The sequence below is a fragment of the Bos indicus genome, chromosome 7, assembly GCF_029378745.1.
Source record: "Bos indicus isolate NIAB-ARS_2022 breed Sahiwal x Tharparkar chromosome 7, NIAB-ARS_B.indTharparkar_mat_pri_1.0, whole genome shotgun sequence".
Lineage (NCBI taxonomy): Eukaryota > Metazoa > Chordata > Mammalia > Artiodactyla > Bovidae > Bos > Bos indicus.
This window is the reverse complement of record NC_091766.1, coordinates 45,538,834-45,564,671: the sequence shown is the minus strand read 5'-3', so window position 1 is coordinate 45,564,671 and position 25,838 is coordinate 45,538,834. Positions and strand designations below refer to the sequence as shown.

Here is a 25,838-nt window from a genome sequence, read left to right as displayed (position 1 = left end):
TGACGTCACCACGCCGGCGGCCGCCATTACAGAGAGCAGAGCTTCGGGGCTAGAGCGAGTGGAGGAGGGCAGCGGCCGGTGGCCGAGCACAGAGGGGCGAGCCAGAGGGCCAGCGCTAGCGCCGAGCAACCGCCAGTACCCTCACAAATACCCCGGGAACCGGCGGCGGCGTGTGCGTGTGGCCCGTGTGCGGGCGGCGGCGCGGGAGGAGCGCGGAGCGGCAGCCGGTTCGGGCGGGTGGCATCATGGACGAGAAGGTGTTCACCAAGGAGCTGGACCAGTGGATCGAGCAGCTGAACGAGTGCAAGCAGCTGTCTGAGTCCCAGGTTAAGAGCCTCTGCGAGAAGGTGAGCTACATCTCGGATGGGGGAGCCGCGGCGGGCAGAGCCTTCTCGAGAAAGAGGGCGCTCTGGGGAGGGTGCAACATGGCGGAGGCCCCGGCCCCCCGAGCCTCCCGGACCCGCGCCCGGCACGGCCCGGAGGCGGCTCCCGGGCGACCCGGCGCCCCCTGCCTCCCGCGCAGGGATTGGTTGTCGCTGCCACGGCCGCCTAAAATGGCGCCGTTCACTCAACTCCGGGGCTTTAGAGCTTCCCGGCCTTGGCGCGGGGAGAGATGGCTGGGGGGAGCTAGACCCTGTGGGTCGGAGTTGGGGAAGGTTTAGGTAAGAGAACTTGGGTTCTATGGGTTGGGAAGGTTTAAGTAAGAGAACTTGGGTTCTATGGGTTGGGAATGGGGCATGGAACTCTTCTCTGAGGTGAGTAAGAGGCTTTTTTTTTTACTGGTTCTCTGGCCTAATTCTCAGGTCCAGAGCTGTCCAGAGGCTCCCCGAAAGGCAAGCTTGTAGACCAGATCCCAGGTCCTACCTAAAGGCCCCACAGCTTTAAGTACTCTCTCTCTCTTCTGGAGACTTAAGGTGTGTTTTCAAAGAATTTTAAGATGGATCTCGAACCTACGAGTATCAGAGGTGGTAGTTATAGGGAGGAGTGTAACTTCTTTTTCATAGTTGGAAGAAATGGAGAATTTGGTGAGTCATACTCCATAAGGAACTTTGGATTGGAAATCAAGTGTCAGTTTATGATTTATATGCTGACTCAAATTGGGTAGTGTGAAACCCTTCTCTAATCCTAACGTACTTGGCATTTTGCCATTTATTTTTTAAATGAGCACCATGAACTGAAAGAGCAGCAAATATTGTGTCCTAGCTCCTTGTTGGAAAAGTTGTGTATTTGTGACTTTAAATAGTGATAGTAATAATAATATATCTTGATTGAGCTTTTACTGTATTCCAGACATTGTGCTTAGTGTTAAAATAATTTATCTCACAGATGTTGAGATTGGAATGTTGTAGTCTGTTTCAGCAAATGCATTTTAAGTTACCTAATTCCAATTTCTTTTTCCCATGGAGTTGGGGAAACAGGTAGCCTGTTGGATTTAAGTCCTATAATTCAGTTTTCTAAAGTAGAGAAAATGATGAGCTCCACCATGAATGCTTCAGCTTAACCTTCTCAAAATTACCTTTGTAGCATCTCATTTTAGTTTCACAGAATTGTGGAATGTCAGCCTTTCTGGAATAGTGAAGGTAATTATTAGACAGCAATTATGCTGACTTGCGGTTTAATGTGAGTTTGATGTATATGCTCCTAAAACAGGCTGTTTCAGATACTATTCTGTGAGTAATTGCAATTTAAGTGAGTCTAATTCAGATATGTTTATTCCCAAGCTTCGACAGAAACTGCTAGTTGATGAGGTGGCACATCATCTCACTGAGCTGAATTTTAATAGGAACAGTGTAGTCTTCTGTTGCTTCTTGATCCTTAATTCATGTGGATGACATTTGTTTTAAAGGGTTAGAAATAGACTTTTAAGGATCACTTAATGTATAATGTTAGGTCTTAGTGTTTAGGTACTACTGTAAGTGATGATTTTAATGACTTCTAGGGTTGAGTTCTTACTCTGTATAATGACTTTGAGTCAGCAGTTGGCTCGGTGACTAGTCATTTGCGTAGAAAACATTGCAAGAGAGCAAGGATGTAATTAGAAGCCCACTGAAATGTGCGATAGACCTGGACACTAGTCCTCTTTCTGCCACCAAGTAATTGTGTCTGACCTTGAGGCAGCCACTTCACTTGGGCCTCCTGCCTATAAGCTAGAATTAAAACAGATGTCCCAAGGTTCTTGCTAATCTGAGATAGTACGGTTCTATTTTAAATTAGTACTGTATTTAAATACTGAAAACTTACTAGATATCCATGACTGCTTGCTTTTATGAGAAGAATGAAAAATAATCATGCTTGTCCTCAAGGAGACTGAATCTAGTTGGAAATCAGTTGTAGGTGGACCACGAGGTAGAGTGTTCTTGTTGGAGACAACAGAAGATACTACTGGAGTTAACAGTGGGGTGCTGAAGCTTGATCTATTTGGTAAATGGCCATTGTTTCCCACCTTTGTAAAATTTAGATGTGGTGAGATTAATCAATTTATGCTTAATTCTCCATTGCTCATTTACTGCATCAAGATTTTAATTCTTAGAGCCAAAAAAAACGAAAAAATACTTGAAGCTAGATTTCTAAGTCTTGGATCCTTTCAGGGAGATAACCACACAGCTTTCAAAATGTTTTTAACTTGTTAAGTATTCCAAGTCTTAGAGTTCTATTAATCTTTCAAGCTAAGTTAATTTGAAGGCAGTTTTTTAGGTAGACGAGACAAGTTAAAGTACATGACTTACCATCTTTTGTTCAACTCTCTTTAGTGAAAGAGAAAAGTTCTCTTTTCACCATTAATATTTGTATGACTAGTAGTGCATCTAGTGAAGGCTACAGATTTTGAAAACCTTGAAGGAAAAACTTTGATTAGTATTATAGTTTTTTTCTTTTTTCCCTTTTTGTTTTTAAAGAAAAGATACTTGGTGGAGATGGCTAATTCATAATTTCTTTAGTTATGAGAAGAAAAGTGTGTATTTATAAACAAGAGTGAATATGGTTTTTATGCTTTTAACTAGTTAAGATTTTCTCCCCCCAGGATGTGATCTATATCAAAGCCAAGGATGATGTTGTGTGCCTAGTGCTAGTAAACAGTCTTGTTTTGTTCAGCAGTGGTTTCATTTAGGTATGGTTTTTGGCCTTGTGCTTTCATGTCTTACCAAACTTGTGGAGAATGTTGTTTGTATCCAGAGGAGTTCTTTACCTAGGCATGCTATTTTCTATTGCTGTACAAGCACTATAAATAAAATGCAGTATTAGTCTTCCTTCTGGTTGGATGACCTGCAAAATACTTGACCAAGGTTAAATTCCTATATGAAATGGGTAATATATTTTTGTGAGTCTGTGTGTGTGTGTTTAATTTAAAAGGTTGTTTGACTCATTTCCATAAAGGTAATTTGAATATCAAGAACAAGCAGTTGTGGGGCCAGCATGGTACAACATACTGTTTTCATCATACTGTCACGTACACAGTTCTCTTAACAAGCTTATGAAACAGTTATCCTCATAGATAGAAACCACACCTCAGAAAGGTAAAGAGACTTGGCTACAGTGACTGAATTCAGATTGCCTAGTTGTATAGACTTTAAGCCCAGTGTTCTAGTCTTACTGCACAGCCTCCCTCTCTTCTGAGGTAGTGTTAGTAATGAAAGATGCAGATGAATTGAGGCCAGACTGAATTGCAGAATCCTCAGCTGTGTAAAAGAAAGTATAATTTTTGTTCTGATTGCTTGAAAGCTTCCTATTCATGTCACATACTGTTGTCTCACTCTGTCCTGGAGGAGGAAACAGTAATTATTCTTCAATATTGGATGTGGCTAACTGCATTTGCCTCTCAAATAAGATTAGTGAGGTGAAAACCCCAGTTCATTTTCTGTGTATTCTAAGATAGTGTAAATCATGATCCAGAGAACGAGCTCTAAAATATTCTAATAAAGCGTAACTGACATTTATATTGTTCATTACAGCTTGTTAAAATGCCTTTCTTTTTATCCTCATAGCTACCTTGATCAAGGCTGTCTGCCTGGGTGTATTTTGTGATCTTCCAGGCATGAATCAGTAGTGCAGTTGTCTTTGAGTTGACTTAATGAGGAAACACTAAAAAGGTGAACAGATCTTTTTGGACACACAAATTTCCCCCCTCCCCCAACTCTGCCTTTGTTTCTCTGTCAGAATCAAGAGTTCTGTGTCTGCAAATACGGGCAGTAGAACTAAGGTGAAACTCATGCTATAAAAAGAATGACGGGCACTGGAAGAGCACTTGAGATAACTCTTGTTCGGTGTTCTTTTTCCTGGTTTTATTGTAAGTCAGGTTTGTCAGTTACTTGTTGAGGAGTATTTATTTAGTTTTGAGGAGATAAACTTTAAGGAAAACCAGGAGACATTGGGTTTGGATTAATGTATGGTGGAGAGGTGGTCTCTCTTGAGGGTGCTGAGAAGTAGGAGAAGTTACGTTTGGCATAGAATCAACCCCCCTCCTTTTACTATTTTCTTTATATTTAGAGCTGTTTCTCTTATTTGCACCTTTTTTCCTTACCATTTCTCATTATCATCCTTTTGTGAAAAAACCTCAACCTGCAGTCCACTGGACAAGTGAAATTTGAAATAGAATATAACTGTGAAGGGGATTTCAACTTCTGGAGCAAAAGTTGTAGCAGAGACTGAAGTAGAGAGAGGTCTGGTAGCCAGTAAATGGCTGGGGTGAGTGAGGTCTGAAAGGACTGGAAAAAGCAATCTAGGACTGACTGCTTAATTTTTTCACAGTACAAAGTTGCTGTTGCCCATTGATTTATTGGTATTGTGATTTGGAATGGATGAATAAAGCAGTGACAGATATATCTGCATCTGGGTATTTTCTAAACTATACATGACCAGCTGACCAGTCACTCTGGCACACCCTGTCCCCACCTCTGCCTTAGTCATTTAGTTACTACCACCAATGGGAACTTTTACCTTTCTGTTGTCGAGAGGCCTGAAAGAAGATTGACAACCTTTTTTCTAGAGTGCCTCTGAAAGATAAACAGTAGATAACGTAGTCATGCAAAGTGTAGTTCACACAAGTTATGGAGTGTCAGTAATACTGGTAACTGTGACAGTGTACATTTGTCTTTGGAATACATTCAACCAAAAATTTTTATACTCTCCTTATATGTGCTATTTTCACTATTTAAGTTTGTCTAAATAGTGTTGTTGTTGTAGGGATTTGTTATTGCTCTGTAGCAGGGTTTTGGATTAGTCAGGAGATTGAACTTGTAAGCTCCAGATAGGGAAGATTTTAGAATTTTTGTGCTAGTGGCTATCAGGTTAATTGTCTTTCTCTGCTGCCCATCATCTGTAAACTAGCAATGTTGCCTGCTATCTGTTGGGGGGCTTTGACTTCCAATAAAAAAGCTTTTTAGTGGTGAAAGTGAAAGTCACTCCAGTTGTGTCCGACTCTTTGCAATCCCATGGCTTGTACAGTCCATGGAATTCTCCAGGCCAGAATACTGGAGTGGGTAGCCTTCCCCTTCTTCAGGGGATCTTCTCAACCTAGGATCGAACCCAGGTCTCCTGCATTGCAGGCAGATTCTTTACCAGCTGAACCACAAGGGAAGCCCAAGAATACTGGAGTGGGTAGCCTATCCCTTCTCCAGTGGGTCTTCCCTACCCAGGAATCCAACAGGGGTCTGTCTCCTGCATTGCAGGCGGATTCTTACCAACTGAGCTATGAGGGAAGCCCTTTTAAGTGATGAAAAGAACTTTAAAGGTCCTCAAGGCTAAGTCACCTTTCACAGATGAGAGAAGAGATCAGACTCAGTGAGGATGAATCTCATTCAGGATGGATTCTTGTGAAAAATTTTTAACTGTGTATATAGCAACATTTCTCAGTTTAGTAGATTAACATTTTTTTTCCTACGCAGAAACAATTGGGACTGTTTAATTCATGCACATGGGTATGTTTGTTGGTAGAGATGTAGGCCAGCCTGTTGCAAGTGAGGCATACTGCTTTAAAGAAAAGGTCAGGACTTCCCTGGTAGTCCAGAGACTGGGAATCTGCTTGCCAGTGCAGGGAACACAGGTTCAGTTCCTGATCTGGGAAGATCCCACACGCATGAGGCAACTACTGAGCCCACGTGCCACAACTGCTGAAGTCTGGGCGCCCTAGTGCCTGTGCTACCCAACAAGAGAAGCCACTGCAATAGAAGCTCACACATACCAACAAAGAGTAGTTATTTCTCTAGTTGCTTGGGGCAGCTAGAGAAAGCTCGTGAACGGTCATAAATAAATAATTTAAAATATAAGTTTTTTAATGTTCATTTTGGTCAGAAGTAAGATGGTTATTTGACAGAAACAGATGGGAAAACATCACATATTCTCTTGATAGAATTTTAGGATTCCCCTCATCCCTGATCTTTTTCTTTCCATTAGACCCTAAATCAAAAAGCAAAGTGTGAAAGTGAAAGTTGCTCAGTCGTGTCCAAATCTTTTTGACCCCATGGGCTGTACAGTCCACAGAATTCTCCAGGCCAGAATACTGGAGTGGGTAGCCTTTCCCTTCTCCAGGGGACTTTTGAATACAGAATTTAAATAAAAAATGACTGAAATATTTCATAAAATATTAGCGGCATCTGATCAGTATAATTAATGAAAGACTAAGTTTATGAAGAAAGATTTGGTAGTTGGAGATAATTAATTCAAGATTCATTTGCTTCTAGAGCTTAGTAATATGTCCTACCTTATGTATGACACCAAAATAAAAATCTGGTCACATATTTATCACGAACTTAAAAAACTTTTCTATCCATAAAGGCAGTATGAAGCAAAATGAATGTCTTAGGTTATTGAAAAACTTCATTATTGCAAACTTACTGTGCTTTTTATTTTATATTTTGAAATATCTTTCCATGCCTAACCAGGATACCTAACGTGGTTGTTTGACCCTACAGGCATTTTATTTATTTTTACTTCTTATTTTTTTGGTCACACTGAGCAGTATGCAAAATTCCTTGCAGTAGAAGCATGGAGTCTTAAAAAACTTTTCAGATGTCTTTAATTTTTCACTTAAACTGAGAAGTAAAATGCAAAAATTACTTTTTTGTTTGCTTCTCATGTCTTTATGGCTATATTGGTAGAAGATGTATTCATATTCAACTGATTAAAATATGAAATGTTAAATTTACTTGAACTAGAGTTCTAATGAACACTAGAATTACCAGATTTTTAATAGAAAGATATCTAGTTTGTGTGGACACATTGTATAGGAGAAGAAATACCTGATGCTATATAAACATGGAATAAAAAGTCTGAACTCTAAATGAAAAGTGTCAGTTAAATCAGAAGATAACACTTCATACCTGAAAGAGCTGAGAATGGGTACAATCTTCCCATTTATTACTGCATAACAAGTTGGGCAGTAGTTGGTCCAGTAGTATGTAGAAAACAAAAAATGTTAACACTGTAATGACAATTGAAAATTTCCTGAAAGAAAATGATTCAAATAAATAATAATACATGGATAGATCGTTCAGGAGCATATTATACAACAGTTTACATTGATATAGGAAACTGGATCAGTATTCGGAACTTTAGGACACAGATTGAGATGGTGGCCACTTGTAAACTGGAAGGGAATACAAAGAAATGAAAATAGCTTTTGTTGGTATGGTAAAATTGAGAAGGCCATATTCTTACAGGTTAACCATGTTTTCCTTGATTTAATAATAAAATGCATAAATACATTGCCTGTTTTTTATTTAAAATGTAAAAATGCATAAATGTGTTGCATAGCTTTTTCTGCTGTGTAAATTACATAGAAATGATATCACTATTGCATATCCTTAAGGAAATTCAGAATGGCTGAAGAATCTCTTGTTCATGTTTTGTTTTATTTGCTTTCCTTGAAAAATATTGGCTTTGTTGATCTATTGATCTGTTTTCAGTCTGATTTGTTTGCAATTTCACACTGTTATGGAGAAGGCAATGGCAACCCACTCTAGTACTCTTGCCTGGAAAATCCCATGGATGGAGGAGCCTGGTAGGCTGCAGTCCATGGGGTCTCTAAGAGTCAGAAATGACTGAGTGACTTCACTTTCACTCTTCACTTTCATGCATTGGAGAAGGAAATGGCAACCCACTCCAGTGTTCTTGCCTGGATGATCCCAGGGACGGGGGAGGCTGGTGGGCTGCCGTCCATGGGGTCGCACGGAGTTGGACACGACTGAAGCGACTTAGCGGCAGTAGCAGTCACATTGTTATGGTGGTTAGGGATAGTCCATATCTAAGAATATAAAACTATAAAAAATATTAAAGTCTATAGGTCACTGACCTTATTACCTGATGGTTTTATAGTAGGTTGAAAATAAAATGAGATTTCTGAATCTGAACTCAGAATGCTGAGAGGATGTTTATAATAAGTTATTGTTTCTGAAGGTTACTGTCCTTTGGGTGAATCTTTAAGTTTTAAAATTTTAGGACATGTAAAAAATTTTAACTTTCCACAGTTACTTGTGATAAGCTCTTATTAAATGGAATAACTTGTTTCAGTTTTGACTTTGTTCTGGGAAGGTACTACCTTGATTTAATTCATATCAATCTGTATCATTTGACTGAATTTCAGTAGGGGTCCAATAAAGCAATATGGTGCTAGTTACACTAATTTTTAGAACTTGATCTTCATTCTTTTTTCAAATATTAATTATATTAGCTGAGACTTTGAAGTCCTTGAGAAGTGTTTTAGGGGAAATAGAAGTTTGGGAGGGGTGTTGCTTTTGCTTCTGTGAATAATTCAGATGACCTGAGGCTTTCAGTTTTGGGAGTTAGAATACCATGAGAGTGAAAAGGTAGTTACTAAATTTTTTTTTAATGTTTAATGTTAATTAAGTTACCTTGAAAGTCTGGTTCTGCCATTTACTTTGAGTATTAAACCAGAGAGTTGAAGTTGTATACCTGTCTTTGAAACTGGTGGTTGGTAGAGGCTTGGACACTAAAGGTGGTGACTCATTAGCGGTCCCTTTGGGTGACCCGTAGAGGGGGCTTCTGTTAGGTGCTTCTGGGATTTATAAGGCCTGACTCCTTGTGATAGCACAGCTTCTCTCAGACATTTCTATGATTAGTTTTCCTGACTGTAGAATAATCTTTAACAAGACGTCTGCAGTCTTTTTTGTTATGCTCTTCTGGGAATTTCATCTTTTTGTGTAGTGATCATCTGAGCGCTGGTAAATTGAGAGAATTTTTTTCTTAAGTGTGTTTTAAACTGGTCCTTTATAAGCTTGACTATTTATAACAATATACTTAATAGTTGGCTGGATTGCATCTGATACATACTACTGATTTCTTCGGGATTTAATTATAATTTTTCTGGTCTAAAATTTGCTGGGAAGGGAGGAGCAAGCTTTGACTTTCCCAGGGTGAGAGTGTTCACTTTATCTTTTACAGTGGCCTTTCCTTTTCGGAGGACAGTGTGGTAGTGTCAACATAAAAATAGTACAAACTGCTGTATATGCTCATAGGTCCACTTCATGGAATCTTCTTTCAGGAAACACGCCTGCATACGGATACAAGGGAGCAGGTACTGGGATATACATTTCAGTACGCACTCCTTGTATCCTAATCCTTCAGGAAGTACTTTTACTTCCAGTGTGAGAAATTGACCTGGTCTGTATGTATATGCATTATGAACTCTGAGGAGGCTGCTTTTCCCTTAATATTGCTTCTAGTTTAAAAATGCAAAGAAAACTATTACGTTTCTGTGGGAATATAATATGTATATAAAGTTTTAAAATGAGACTTCGGAAGGATATACCTCAGAATGCTATGGTTGGTTATTTTTCCCAAGAAAAGTAGAATTCTGGAGAGTGGTCAGAAGGGATATTTAGTTTTATCTGCTAAAATTTTTTTTACAAGAATGTATTACTGTTGGGACTTCCCTGGCAGTCCAGTGGTTAAAGACTTCGCTTTCCAGTGCAGGGGGGTGTGGGTTGGATTCTAGTCAGAAAGCTAGGTTCCCACATGCCTGCTGCTAAGTCACTTCAGTCGCGTCCGACTCTGTGTGACCCCAGAGATGGCAGCCCACCAGGCTCCCCCATCCCTGGGATTCTCCAGGAAAGAACACTGGAGTGGGTTGCCATTTCCTTCTCCAATGCATGAAAGTGAAAAGGAAGTCGCTCAGTCGTGTCTGACTCTTGGTGACCCCATGGACTGCAGCCTACCAGGCTCCTCCATCCCTGGGATTTTCCAGGCAAGAAAATCTGGAGTGGGGTGCCATTGGTATAAAAAAAAAAAGACAAACTGAAACATAGAACACAAGCAATATTGTAACAAGTTAAAGACTAAAAAATAAAATTGAAGGTAGATAGTGTTTATCATTGTGATTTATCTAAATTTGAAATACCTAAAAGGAACAAATAGCATTTAGACTTTTCTTTTATGATTTGAATAGAAATTTTGAGTAGATTATAAGGGATTTAAGGCAGTTACAAGCTCAGCTCCATGCTCTCTGATGACCTAGATAGGTAAGATGGGGAGTGGGGTGAGAGGAAGGGGATTTATGTATACATATAGTTGATTCCCTGGTGGCTCAGACAGTAAAGAATCCGCCTGCAGTGCTGGAGACCTGGGTAGATCCCTGGGTTGGGAAGATCCCCTGGAGGGAGGACATGGCCACCCACTCCAGTATTCTTGTCTGGAGAATCACCATGGACAGAGGAGCCTGGCGGGCTACAGTCCAAGGGGTCACAAAGAGTTGAACATAACTGAGTGACTAAGCACAGCACACATAGCTGATTCACTTCACTGTATGACAGGAACTACACAACATTGTAAAGCAATTATACTCCAGTTTAGAAACAGTAATCACAGGAAATAATATTTTTAAAAAGGCAGTCATTAATGACAACTTTTTATCATTCATATAGACTATAATCTTGCAGGTACTCAAGTGTCCAGATGTATTTTAAAATTTAACTTCTGGTGGAAGTAAGTGTGGTAGCATCAAGGCAAGATTTACATGGGTTTAAGTAGAACCTATCATTTCATTCATAGTATGTACTGAGGACCTCCCAGGTGGCTCAGTGGTAAAGAATCCACCTGCAATGCAGGAGACCCAGGTTCAGTCCCTGGGTGGGAAAGATCCCCTGGAGGAGAGCAGGGCAACCCAGTCTAGTATTCTTGTCTCGAAAATCCTATAGACAGAGGAGCCTAGCAGACTTGAGACCATGAGGTTGCCAGGAGTCAGACGCAACTTGGCGACTGAGCACACATGTATATACTAGGTGCTGATAACATTAGGCCCAGTATTAGTTCCAAATAGACTTAGTAATGGAATATTTAATAATAGAATATTCTGCTTTTCAGTAATAATGAACTGGGAAGTTGGAATTACTGTAGAGAGATAGAGTATATGTATTTCTTAAGAAATGCCTCTTTTTGAAACAGAATTTTTTTCTAAATTTAAAAATGTTAGATCAAACTAATTAACATTTCTATGTCAGTGGTTGATAAGTGTCCTGAAATAGTCTCCCCAGAATGTTCAGGGACTTCAAAATAGTTCTTCTTAAGCTTGACTGCACCCAAGAAAGCATAGGGTAAGGAAGGAAGACTTATTTATGCTTGGATCCCACCCACGAAGATTCTGACTTAATTGGGAGAAGTAGTAGTTGGGCATCTGAATATTTTTAAAGGTTTTCTAAGTGATTTTTTAATGTGCTGCTAAGGTTGCGTACCACTTCCTTAAAACCAGTCTGTAGGGGATTTACCTGGTGGTCTAGCAGTTAAAAATACCCCTGCCACTGCAGGGGATGTGGGTTCCCTGGTCCGGGAAAGTTGTACATGCTGCAGGGCAACTAAGCCCATGCTCCAACAAGAGAAGCCACTGCAATGAGATGCCCTCGCACTGCATCAGGAGAGTAGCCCCCACTCACCACAACTGGAGAAAGCCCATGCACAGCAACCCAGTGCAGCAATAAGTAAATCAGTCCTTGACATCCATGGTTGTTGCTCACACTGTAGTGAGCCACAGTGCTCTCCCTGAGAAAGTCTTGTACCTTCTGTAGTAGCTCCCCCAGGTGGATGTGTTCTGCCTTCTTTTACTTGAGAATAAAATCCCTTGTTTGTCAGGCTTCTGTCCTCAACCTAGATACTTGGGCTTTTTTCTTCACAGCTATTACCTGTTGTTTCTTCATTATCCGGAGAACTTGGGTACCATTTTCTAAGCCTGTACTTGTGCCATTGTCCTGGGAGACATTCAGGGCTTTCCCTAAAGACGCCAGTACCTATCTAGTATCTCAAAATAGTTCTTGATCCTCTGAAAATAAGAAATGCCTTCAACATCTGGGGCATTGTTCTAGCGAGGTGCTGTGTGGTCAAGCAGTCCCCAACCTTTTGACATCAGGGACCGGTTTTATGGAGGACTATTTTTCCATAGAGGAGGCTAGTTTGAGGGTGATCCAAGCATGTTACATTTATTGTGCACTTCATTTTTGTTATCATTACATCAGCTCCACCTCAGATCATTAGGCATTAGATCCCAGAGGTTGGGGACCCCTGGTTTAGACAGTGGTGGATAAAGTGAATCTGGTGATAATTTTTAAGCTGTTACTTTGCTTGTTACATGGCAAGTAAATTGGAGGAGGAAGACTAGAAAGAGGGAGATCATTGTGGAGGCTAACAGTAATCCAGGTGAAATGATGGTCATTTGGATCAGGATGTTGACAAAATATGTAGAAGCATACGGATTGAGATATGTTTTGGAAGGAGTCAGGCAAGACTTGTTGGTCGTTTGGTCCCTCAGTACTGGTGGGTGACCTTTAAGCTCTACTCCACCTCAGGTATCCACAGTCATACCTCTACTTCTGAAATCCTAAATTCACTCATCAGATCTTCCGTCTGTTGGATCTTTGTTTTGCTACTACTTTAGACTTGTTTTCAGTCCATATCCATGCTCTGTTCTCCCCCTATATTTCCTACCTGGATGACCAGCTGTCATTGTGGTTTGCCTGGATGCAACTGACGTATTTCCTGGGATTTAGGACTACCAGTGCTAAAATCAGGTGGCTTGTTGCCCTCACCTTAGTCTGCCCTTGTCTGTTTTTCCATACTGTGCTATAACCATGTTAACCTTTCCTGGTTAATTCCTTGGACTTTAATACTGCATCTATTAATTGTAATCATTCCCCAAATCCCCCTCACCAACCCTGGCTTGAGAATGATCTGTCTTACTCACTATACCTCCAGGGACTAGCATGGGGTCTTGCACAAAGTATCACTCATAGTCTAGCAAATGAGTGGTTATCTCCCAGTCAATCCACAGTTTTTAGCATACAGTAACAGGAAGATCCCTTGAGGAAGGGAATGGCAACCCACTCCAGTATTCTTGCCTGTAACATTCCATGGACAGACCATGGGGTTGCAAAGAGTTGGACATGACTGAGAAACTAACACAAGTGATTAATAAATGTGTGTTGGAAATAAATGAAAGAGTTTCTACTGAGTGGAATATTATGTTACTCTTAAAACTAACGTTTGGAACTTCCCTGGTTGTCCAGTGGTTAAAATTCTGCCTGGCAGTGCAGGGGACATAGGTTTGACCCTGGTCCTGGAAGATCCCACATGCTGAGGAGCAATTAAGCCCCTGTGCCACAACTACTGAGCCTACACGTTCTAGGTCCCTCACGCCCCAACTGCCAAGCCTGTGTTCCGCAACAAGAGAAGCCAACACAGTGAGAAGCCCGCACACTGGAATGAAGAGAAAGCCCATGCGTGGCAAGGAAGACCCAGCACAGCCAAAAAGATAATAATTAATCAGCAAGAAATAAAGATAAAAATTGAGTTTCCTGTCTTTTTTTAAAGTAATGTTGGAATTTGTGGTTAATGGGGAAATGCATAGGATGCTAGTTTTCTAAAAGCAGCATAAAAACCATGTATATTGAATAGTCACAGTTGTAAAACAGTAAGTTTGTACTTTGATATTAAGAGGGTAAAAACAAAATACTAAGTTTTAATATCTTCCCCATAATCTTTTTTAAATAAAGTAGGCCTAAGAAACCTCTCCACATAGCCGGAAATCCTAGAGTATATTGTAGTTAGAACTCTAAAGCTGAGGAACTAGGTACCTGAGTGTCTTGTTCCATGTGACTGCTAATAATGATCTCTTTAGCATTTAGTTAGATGTCAACTGGTAGGCCTAAAACTTGGGGTACTGATGGGAAGAATGGGACTGTGCACCTTGATGCATGTTTTTCCTGAGATCAGGGATGAGATAGCTGTTGAATAGATTTTAGGCGTGTCTTGCCTTTTTGTTTTGATGGGGTCATAATTATCTGCTTTTTCATCTTATGCTGAGCCTGCCCTTTAAAGCTGTATTAAGTGCAGCTTGTATCTTAAGTGTAGCTAAACATATCTTTGTTTATGTTGTTTAATGCTAAGTGTCTTGGTTTATTTTTTCCATCTGTAGGCTAAAGAAATCCTGACAAAAGAATCCAATGTGCAAGAAGTTCGATGTCCAGTCACTGTCTGTGGAGATGTGCATGGGCAATTTCATGATCTCATGGAACTGTTTAGAATTGGTGGCAAATCACCAGATACAAATTACTTGTTTATGGGCGATTATGTTGACAGAGGATATTATTCAGTGGAAACAGTTACTCTGCTTGTAGCTCTTAAGGTAATTTCAATTTTATATTTGAGCATTTTGAACTGGATATGACAGCCCTCTTAAATGTCCTTTTTCCCCTCCAGCAGTGATTTGTGGTCTTCTCTATCTGCATGTTAGATTTTAGAATAAATCTCCACATTTAGGAATCTAGATATTCAGGTTTTGGACTTAATAAATCATGTCTATATCTTCATTCTGAATGTGAGGGAATGGTACAGAATATAAAAATGAGTTATTTTCTAAGGAAAAGAATGCCTCAGATGATTTAAAAATGCTAGAGGGCTGGTTAAATAGAAGTTTTATTTAATAAATTGGAGTTAGAACAGGTAATATAATTAACCTTTCTAGATATTTTTGAAGCATATTCACTAACAGAGCAGCACATTTCCAATATTGGCATGTTTATATCCTCTGACTCAACAACCATGTAACTAAATTGTACTGAGGAAGAAGTTTTAAGAGGAAAGAAGCTTTGCCTATATGAAAACGTAAATTGTAGCATTATCTTTAATTCAGAGAAGGAATTGATATAAATAACAGTAAGTGAATATCTAAAGTATGGCTTATCTCAGTGGAATAGTTTGCAGCTGTTAGACATGACATGATAATCTAGTACAATAGAAATGATAGAGAAATCAAGCTGTTTTATACCAGTTGTAGCTTTGGGAAATATACAGAGATTTGAAGGTAAAACACAAAATGGTAGAAAATATTTTAGGATAACCTTTCGCTTAAATTATTAGACTTTTCTTTTGGGTAGATAATTTTTATTAATATGTAAAAATGGTATGATGACTGACAGCATTTTCTAGTACTGGAGAAGCACTGAGATGTAGTTTTGGCAAAAACTGAATTTTGAGCAATTGACAGAAATGGTAGTGTTGATGAAGCAACTAGTCTGAATCATGTCAAGTGCTGCAAAACATTTTCCGAGGTCATTATATTCTGTATCTGTAAATTGAAGGAGTGGAATTAAATGATGGAAAGTTTCTGCAGTGACTGTAGATGGTATGAAAGCAATCTTGCAAGCTAACCTATACTTAAAGCCCAGGATGAGTCCTAATGCTCAGAGGAAGAATAAATACACTGCCTTTTAAGAATTCATGTTTGGGTCTTCTCTGGTGGCTCACTGGTAAAGAATCTGCTTGCCAGTGGTGCAGGGGACACAGATTTGATCCCTGGTCCATGAAGATCCTGTGTGCTGCGGGACAGCTTTCTCGGTGTGCCAAAAGTACTGAGTCAGTGCCCTAGAGCCTGTGAGCCACAACTCCTGAAGTCCGAGCACCCTAGATCCCATTCTCTGCAACAAGAGAAACTGCTGTAATGAGAAACCCATGGGCCTAGAGAGTAGTTCCTGCTCGCTGCAACTGGAGAAGGCCTGTGTGTGCAGCAACAAGACCCAGTGCAGCCATAAATAAATAAAAAAATTTTTAATAGTAAACACCATTATGTTCATTATGTTCATAAAATAACATAACCATCAGTTACGAACTGAATTTGCCACTACCACCTCTTCCCCAAATTCATGCTGCATCCTAACTCCCAGTACCTCAGAATACCTAGCTGTATTGGAGATGGGACCTTTGAAGAGGTAATTAAGGTAAAATGAGATCATATGGGTCACCCCTAATCCAGTATGACTGGTGTCCTTGTAAGAGGAGATAGAGCACAAAAACAGTGGAAAGAAACGTGGAGAAGATGGCCATTTCCTAGCCATGGAAGAGAGACCTCAGAAGAAACCAGCCCTGCTGACACCTTGATCTTGGACTTCTAGCCTCTAGAATTGTGAGGAAATAAATTTCTGTTGCTTAAATTCAGACTTAAATTGAAGAAAGTAGGGAAAACCACTAGACCATTCAGGTATGACCTAAATCAAATCCCTTATGATTATACAGTGGAAGTGAGAAATAGATTTAAGGGACTAGATCTGATAGAGTGCCTGATGAACTATGGACAGAGGTTCATGACATTGTACAGGAGACAGGGATCAAGACCATCCCCATGGAAAAGAAATGCGAAAAAGCAAAATGGCTGTCTGGGGAGGCGTTACAAATAACTGTGAAAAGAAGAGATGTGAAAAGGAAAGATACAAGCATCTGAATGCAGAATTCCAAAGAAGAGCAAGGAGAGATAAAGTCTTCCTCAGTGATCAGTGCAAAGAAATAGAGGAAAACAACAGAATGGAAAAGACTAGAGATCTCTTCAAGAAAATTAGATACCAAGGGAACATTTCATGCAAAGATGGGCTCGATAAAGGACAGAAATGGTATGGACCTAACAGAAGCAGAAGATATTAAGAAGAGATGGCAAGAGTACACAGAAGAACTGTACAAAAAAGATCTTCACGACCCAGATACTCAATGATGGTGTGATCACTGACCTACAGCCAGACATCCTGGAGTGTGAAGTCAAGTGGGCCTTAGAAAGCATCACTACGAACAAAGCTAGTGGAGGTGATGGAATTCCAGTTGAGCTATTCCAAATCCTGAAAGATGATGCTGTGAAAGTGCTGCACTCAATATGCCAGCAAATTTGGAAAACTCAGCAGTGGCCACAGGACTGGAAAAGGTCAGTTTTCATTCCAATCCCAAAGAAAGGCAATGCCAAAGAATGCTCAAACTACTGCACAGTTGCACTCATCTCACACGTTAGTAAAGTAATGCTCAAAATTCTCCAAGCCAGGCTTCAGCAGTACGTGAACCGTGAAATTCCAGATGTTCAAGCTGGTTTTAGAAAAGGCAGAGGAACCAGAGATCAAATTGCCAAAATCTGGATCATTGAAAAAGCAAGAGAGTTCCAGAAAAAACATCTATTTCTGCTTTATTGACTATGCCAAAGCCTTTGACTGTATGGATCACAATAAACTGTGGAAAATTCTGAAAGAGATGGGAATACCAGACCACCTGACCTGCCTCTTGAGAAATCTGTATGCAGGTCAGGAAGCAACAGTTAGAACTGGACATGGAACAACAGACTGGTTCCAAATAGGAAAAGGAGTATGTCAAGGCTGCATATCGTTACCCTGCTTATTTCACTTCTATGAAGAGTACATCATGAGAAATGCTGGGCTGGCAGAAGCACAGGCTGGAATCAAGATTGCTGGGAGAAATATCAATAACCTCAGATATGCAGATGACACCACCCTTATGGCAGAAAGTGAAGAGGAACTAAAGAGCCTCTTGATGAAAGTGAAAGAGGAGACTGAAAAAGTTGACTTAAAGCTCAACAATTCAGAAAACTAAGATCATGGCATCTGGTCCCATCAGTTCATGGGAAATAGAAGGGGAAACAGTGTCAGACTATTTTTTTGGGCTCCAAAATCACTGCAGATGGTGACTGCAGCCATGAAATTAAAAGACGCTTACTCCTTGGAAGGAAAGTTATGACCAACCTAGATAATATATTCAGAGAAGGCAATGGCACCCCACTCCAGTACTCTTGCCTGGAAAATCCCATGGACAGAGGAGCCTGGTAGGCTGCAGTCCATGGGGTCGCTGAGGGCACGACTGAACGACTTCACTTTCACTTTTCACTTTTCACTTTCATGCATTGGAGAAGGAAATGGCAACCCACTCCAGTGTTCTTGCCTGGAGAATCCCAGGGACGGGGGAGCCTGGTGGGCTGCCGTCTATGGGGTTGCACAGAGTCAGACACGAATGAAGCGACTTAGCAGCAGTAGCAGATAACATATTAAAAAGCAGAGACATTACTTTGCCAACAAAGGTCCGTCTAGTCAAGGCTACGGTTTTTCCAGTGATCACGTATCGATGTGAGAGTTGGACTGTGAAGAAAGCTGAGTACCAAAGAATTGGTGCTTTTGAACTGTGGTGTTGGAGAAGACTTGAGAGTCCCTTGGACTGCAAGGAGATCCAACCAGTCCATCCTAAAGGAGATCGTTCCTGGGTGTTCATTGGAAGGACTGTTGCTGAAGCTGAGACTCCCAATACTTTGGCCACCTCGTGCGAAGAGTTGACTCATTGGAAAAGACTCTAATGCTGGGAGGGATTGGGGGCAGGAGGAAAAGGGGACGACAGAGGATGAGATGGCTGGATGGAATCACCGACTTGATGGACGTGAGTCTGAGTGAACTCCGGGAGTTGGTGATGGACAGGGAGGCTTGGCGTGCTGCGATTCCCGGGGTCGCAAAGAGTCAGACACGACTGAGCAACTGAACTGAACTAAGCTTTCTAATCTCTGTTATCTTGTATGGTAGTCCTAGCAGACTTAATACAGGGGAAAGGAAACTTCAGCAAATAATGCTGGAACTGTTGGGTATCCGTATGCAAAAAGGTAACTTAAGCTCCTCATACTCTACAGATGGGTCAAAATTAATGAGAGGTCTCAATCTGAATTACTAAAACTGAAACTTCTGAAATAATACATAGGAGAAAATTAGTTTTGTATCCTTGGGTTTGACAAAGATGATTTAGGTATGCTACCAAAAGCACAATCCATTAAAATGCCAATAAATTAGACTTCCATCAAATTGATTTTTTGTTCTTCAAGAGACACCACTAAAAAAAATTTGTATTCATATATATTTTTAAAACCTAACTCAATAAGAGAACAAATAATTTTTAAGTGGACAAAATATTTGAATAGATGTTTCACCCATGAAGGTGTATGAATCGTCATTAAGTACATGAAAAGATGGTCAAACCTTAGTTATCAGGGAAATGCAAATTAAAGTCAAAATTAGGGCCAGGGACTTCCCTGGTGGTCCAGGGGGTACGACTGCTCCCAGTAAAGGGGTTTCAGGTTCAGTCCCTGATTGGGGAACTGAGATCCCACAGGCCATGTGTGGCACAGCCCGAAATAAATAAGACCCTTTAGAATAGTTTTCATGGGTAAGGCTAGTCATACCAAGTATTAATTTGTTGAAGATACATTAGAACCATAGGAATCCACCCAAGAGAATTGAGAGTGTATATGCATACAAAAATTTCTTACATGGCAGTAGGATCATAGAAACATTGACAATAGCCTTAAACTGCAAACAGTCCAAATGTTCAGCCAGCTGATGAATAAAAAGCCAAAACAGTGTAGTCATATAATGGAATGCTGTGCAGCAGTAAGAGACAAACCACTAATCAATATACAGATGAGTCTCAAAAATACTCCGCTAAGTTAAAGAAGCCAAACACAAAAAAAACTACATTTTGCATGGTTTCATTTGTATGAAATTTCTAGAGAAAGCAAATCTCAAGAGAGTATTAATAGTTGCCGAGAGTGGGAATTGGAAATGATTGCAAACAGGCATGAGGGATCTTTGGGTTAATGGAAAGGTTCTAGAACTGGATTGTAATGGTTGTATAACTAATAAAAAAAAAACTCATGGATGGAGCTTTGCAGCTGATGATTATGCTTGACATAAAGTCGGTGGTAGTGAGATGGGGTTGGCAGATATCCCGTGGGATAAATATCTGTAGGTGTGATTTCACTTTTGTGTGATGTGGGAGTGTGAGATATTTTTTCCAATAAAATTGAAATTCTGTATTTTCCTGTAGAATGTTTGCTGGGTTGTTAACTTGGTTTTGGAAGGAGCCAGCTGTTCATGTTTTCCATTTTTTTGTTTCAGGTTCGTTACCGTGAACGTATCACCATTCTTCGAGGAAATCATGAGAGCAGACAGATCACACAAGTATATGGTTTCTACGATGAGTGTTTAAGGAAATACGGAAATGCAAATGTTTGGAAGTATTTTACAGACCTTTTTGACTATCTTCCTCTCACTGCCTTGGTGGATGGGCAGGTATGTAAGTCTTCTTAAAGCTTATGTTGCCAGTTATTTTCAGACTTCTGCTTTCTTAACATTTAGGCGCCAGTAACTTATTTTTCCATCCTCATGTCCTTCTGGGCCCTTATTTTGTGAGTGGCACTGAACCACGGAGTAGGGTGGGAGATATAGCCCATCCATCCTCTTAGGCTGTTTCTGGATGTGTTGGGGAGATGTAATTAACTATTTTCTGGTCCCAGTAGACAAGTGCACAGAGAAATTTCAAGAAAATTCTATGAGAAGGAAAATAATAGTCTATGATGAGGGTAAAGTCAAGATCTGATTGGAGTTTGGGTGCAATAGGGATGGTTTATCATCAGTCAGAAAAAGTATATTCCATAGTTAACAGTGGGATGAAAGAAAGATCCTGCAGAAACAAGCCCAGTTCTGGGAGAACACAGAAACACCAAGGGGCTGAGTGATGTGGGCTACTGTTTGCAGCTTAGTGTGTAGTGTTTATTTTAAATGAAGGTAATGTTGGAAACCATTCTTTTCAGATCTTCTGTCTACATGGTGGCCTCTCACCATCCATAGATACACTGGATCACATCAGAGCACTTGATCGCCTACAAGAAGTTCCTCATGAGGTATTACTCTTTTTGATAATAAAATTTTTTCTTTTCAGAAAACTTTAGAAAGAGGAACTGTTCTTAATTGTAACTTAGTTCATTTTATGTATTTTCTTGTTAATTCTCAAAAATCATCCCATGTGGTGTGAGCACTCTCATTGACCCTATTCTTCAGAAGCTAACATTAAGAAACCTGCCAAGATCATGACAGCTCTGGGACTGGGTTTAGGACCGAGGTGATGACTGTTTTCAGAGCATCTACTTTAATTACTAAACTATACTATTAATTAGTTAGGGCTTGTTGCTGTTGGAACTCATTGGTGTAGGCCGTGCTTCTTAAAGACATCTGGAAATAGTTTCTTACTTATTTGACACAGATACTTTACTATCTGCAAAACCTTTTACTGGTTTTGGCAAACACCGTTCAACAAGTGACTTAGTAGGGTGCTTCTGATTAAATTACTAAGATCACATATTAACCAGTTTTCCAAGAGGTAGTCTAAAACTTAACTTGCTTTTTAGGGTCCAATGTGTGACTTGCTGTGGTCAGATCCAGATGACCGTGGAGGTTGGGGTATATCTCCTCGAGGAGCTGGTTACACCTTTGGGCAGGATATTTCTGAGACATTTAATCATGCCAATGGCCTCACGTTGGTGTCTAGAGCTCATCAGCTGGTGATGGAGGTACGTTTGTTCTTTGACATTGACTTGCTTTTTAAATAAACTTAAGATCTTAGGAAATTTTAAATTATATGGTATTAGTGAGAATATGCATGTATTTTTCTGATTATACCGTTCTGAGTGTACCATTATAGCCTGAGCCTTTTTGATGGAGGTACACTAGAATTAAAATCCCAAGCTTTTGGGGCTTCCCTGGTGATCCAGTGGTTAAGAATCTACTTTGCAATGCAAGGAACACCAATTTGATCCCTGGACCAGGAAGATCCCACATGGGGCAGAGCTAACAAAGCATTTCAGCTGCGACTACTAAAGCCAGAGCGCCTAGAGCCTGTGCTTCAGAACAAGGGGAGCCGCTGCAGTGAGAGCCTGCGTACCACAGCAGAGAGTGGTCCCAACCTGCAATGACTGAGCAGTGCTTGGGAGTTAAGGCTGGGAAAGTAAGGTGGAGGAGATGGAAATACACCACTTTTTAATCTCAATTTTATTACATATATTTAACATGCATATATATGGAGGAGAGTTTGGCAAGAAATACACCCAAAATGTTTAAGTGATCCTTTGGATAGTAGGATTACAGGTGATTTAAAAGAAGAAACTAAAGGGAAAGGGGCTAAATTCTTAGCGTAAAACATTGATTAAGCATACTTATAAAATTAAGATTCAATTTAGATTAATACTGACACAGCTCTGTGATTATCCATAAAGTCTGACTTTGCTTGGGATAGGGAAAGAAATTTGTGAACAGTACTTTAAAAGTTACTCATACGTTCAGGTGAACTTTGGGGGGATGAGGTTGGGGTTCCTAGAGTCATCTCTCCTTCGTATCTGGGCAGTTCAAGTAATGCCTGTAATGAGGACAGAATCAATAAGGTTCTGGTCTCCAGGAGTGTGTATCTGCCTGTACAAGGAATGGCCATATACTCATTCTTATATCATGTTTAGGGCCTTTATAATAAGAAATGTGAGAGAAGTAGTTTATCCTTTTGAGATTGGTGGTTTTGTTTTTTTGTTGTTGTTTTTAGGACTTCTTGAGTTCTGCATAGGGAGTTCCTGGTGGTCTAGTGGTTAGGATTCAGTGTTTTTGCTGCTGTGGCCTGGGTTCATTCCCTGAATGGGGAACTGAGATCCCACAAGCTGTGCAGCATGGCCAGAAGGTGGGGAGGGGTCATTCTGCAGAGTATAGGAAATTATTAAATCATCCAAAAACAAAGCAGTACTTTTTAAAAAACCTTTTGGGGAAAAGGGCAGATCTATTTTCCTTCTTGAAGGGAGTCACCTTTAGTTGTGTAAATAAAGGAGTAAAATAGAGTTGTTGTTGTTTTTCCTGTTCTTTTTCCTTGTAGGGATATAACTGGTGCCATGACCGAAATGTAGTAACGATTTTCAGTGCTCCAAACTATTGTTATCGTTGTGGTAACCAAGCTGCAATCATGGAACTTGATGATACTCTAAAATACTCTTTGTAAGTATTCACACCTGAGTAGTTGGTTACCATTACTTGAATATTAGTTTTAATGGGAGGTTTAATAGTTCAAGAGTTTATGCTAAATCCAGATTCCAAACAGATTTTTAGGTTTCCTTTGAAATACATCAACAGAAACCTAGACCTTAATATGAATTATTAGGATCTTAACTTTTAAACCTATACTTTTATTGTAGAGTAGATAAATCCTGAGGATGAAATGATTATATATACAGTAGGCTCTTTAAAATTTGTTCAGTAGAATCTTTTCAAATGGTCTCAGAAGGAACCACAATGTATAGAAGCATATCCTCTGGCTGATGTTGCCTTGGCTCTTTTGAGGAGGCATACAGCTAGAAAACGCATGTAAAACGCATGATAAAGCTATAATTAGGGTCCTATTATGCAAGTCATTGGATAGAAAAAAGTGTAAAAATGTGCATAAGAATGAAATGTACAGCATGTGGAATACAGTCGAATAATACAGTAATAACTTTGGTGACAGGTGGTGGTTAGACTTACATAGGTGACTCTTGCTGTAATTAATGTATAGAAATTTCAAAACAACATGTTATACTGCCGCTGCTGCTGCTGCTAAGTCGCTTCAGTCGTGTCCAACCCTGTGCAACCCCATAGACGGCAGCCCACCAGGCTCCCCCGTCCTTGGGATTCTCCAGGAAGAAGGCTGTATGGGTTGCCATTTCCTTCTCCAATGAATGAAAGTGAAAAGTGAAAGGGAAGTCGTTCAGTCGTGTCCAACTCTTAGCGACCCCATGGACTGCAGCCTACCAGGCTCCTCTGTCCATGGGATTTTCCAGGCAAGAGTACTGGAGTGGGTTGCCATTGCCTTTTCTACTATGTTGTACATCTGGAACTAAAACCGAGACTAATATTGATATAAATTATCAGTACATTGATGTCTTAGAGCAAATATGTCTTTGTTTTTCAGCTTGCAGTTTGACCCAGCACCTCGCAGAGGCGAGCCACATGTTACTCGTCGTACCCCAGACTACTTCCTGTAATGAAATTTTAAACTTGTACAGTATTGCCATGAACCATATATTGACCTAATGGATATGGGAAGAGCAACAGTAACTCCACAAGTGTCAGAGAATAGTTAACATTCAAAAAAACTTGTTTTCACACGGACCAAAAAGATGTGCCATATAAAAATACAAAGCCTGTCATCAACAGCCGTGACCACTTTAGAATGAACCAGTTCATTGCATGCTGAAGCGACATTGTTGGTCAAGAAACCAGTTTCTGGCATAGCGCTATTTGTAGTTACTTTGCTTTCTCTGAGAGACTGCAGATAAGATGTAAACATTAACACCTCGTGAATACAATTTAACTTCCATTTAGCTATAGCTTTACTCAGCATGACTGTAGATAAGAATAGCAGCAAACAATCATTGGAGCTTAATGAACATTTTTAAAAATAAGTACCAAGGCCTCCCCTCTACTTGTGAGTTTTAAAATCGTTTTTGTTTATTTTCAGGGATACCGTTTAATTTAATTGTATGATTTGTCTGCACTCAGTTTATTTTCCCTTCTCAAATCTCAGCCTCATGTTGTTCTTTGTTACTGTCAGAACCTGGTGAGTTGTTTTGAATGGAACTGTTTTTTTTTCTCCCTGCTGTAAGATGATGTTACTGCACAAGAGCACTGCAGTGTTTTTCATAATAAACTTGTGAACTAAGAGATGAAAAAGTCAAATTTTAATTGTATCAATGGGCAAGACTGGTGCTGTTTATTTAAAAGATACATCAATTGATAAATTTTAGAATCTGTAGAATTCTAGGAAAAAATAAAAATCAAGGCCACAACATAATCTCTCTCGTAACTCCTTGACATTCTTTAAATGAATTGCAGGACTTGTAGTCCAGATAGTATGATTTGTCAGATTGCCCACATGCTCTTTGTGGATTCTTCCTGCATATTGTCTGCAAGAAAGGAAGTGAAATCTGTGTGCTCCTTCAGTAAGACCTGATTGTAAAACCATATGAATCAAGATACAACATGTTCACATTTTGTTGAAAGCATGTTTTCAGGTAGAGCTTAACAAACTAATGTGTCTACTTATCAGTCACTGCAGTTTCTGGTAGTAAATATTGCTGTGTAAAATGGACATTTTAAGACAATTGAGAGATTGGTAAGTTTTTAACAAATACTTGTACATTGCTTGTCACATGACCTTACAGTTAAATTGTCTCCGATAAGATATAGCTCTTAAAATATTTTCCTCTATTAATTTTAAGTTCTTTAAATGATACTAAATCAAATGAAAAACTATTACTGGATCATGGTTTAGTGTTATGCACATTCACCCAAGGATAAAAATGGCATTTGAAATGAAGTGGCAGCGATAAACACATAATGAGTTCCCCCCCCAGCCTGTCTTTTATCCTTTGAATAGTATTAGGAAGTTGAAATAGATACTAATACTTGATTGTTTTAAGCTACCAGGATAAATAAACTTCAGGACACTTAATTGTGTAGGTGTAGTAATAAAAGTTTTGCTTTGTACTGTGGTGAATTTGGAACTGATGAGGAAATTTCTCTAAGATCCTTGAAGAAAATACACACATACACAGTATATTTTTTTAAGTGGTCCATTCTCTTCTCTGTTCTAATTGACAATATTTTTGGTAGCTCGTGGAGTTGATTGTCCAGAAGACCTTAGTTTTTCCATGTCTCCGTTTCATTTTGTTCTTAAATGCTTTCATGAGAAATACATCCTTC

General features: G+C 39.8%; 1 protein-coding gene across 1 annotated transcript; it reads left to right on the top strand.

Moving 5' to 3' along the window:
* The first annotated feature begins 9 nt into the window (after positions 1-9).
* PPP2CA (protein phosphatase 2 catalytic subunit alpha) lies at positions 10-24,806 on the top strand. Its single transcript, XM_019964920.2, has 7 exons — positions 10-347; positions 14,408-14,617; positions 20,187-20,360; positions 20,882-20,971; positions 21,476-21,637; positions 22,978-23,096; positions 24,046-24,806. The coding sequence occupies exons 1-7, from the start codon at positions 246-248 to the stop codon at positions 24,116-24,118; spliced, it is 930 nt and encodes a 309-aa protein (XP_019820479.1). The 5' UTR covers positions 10-245; the 3' UTR covers positions 24,119-24,806.
* The last annotated feature ends 1,032 nt before the right edge of the window (positions 24,807-25,838 follow it).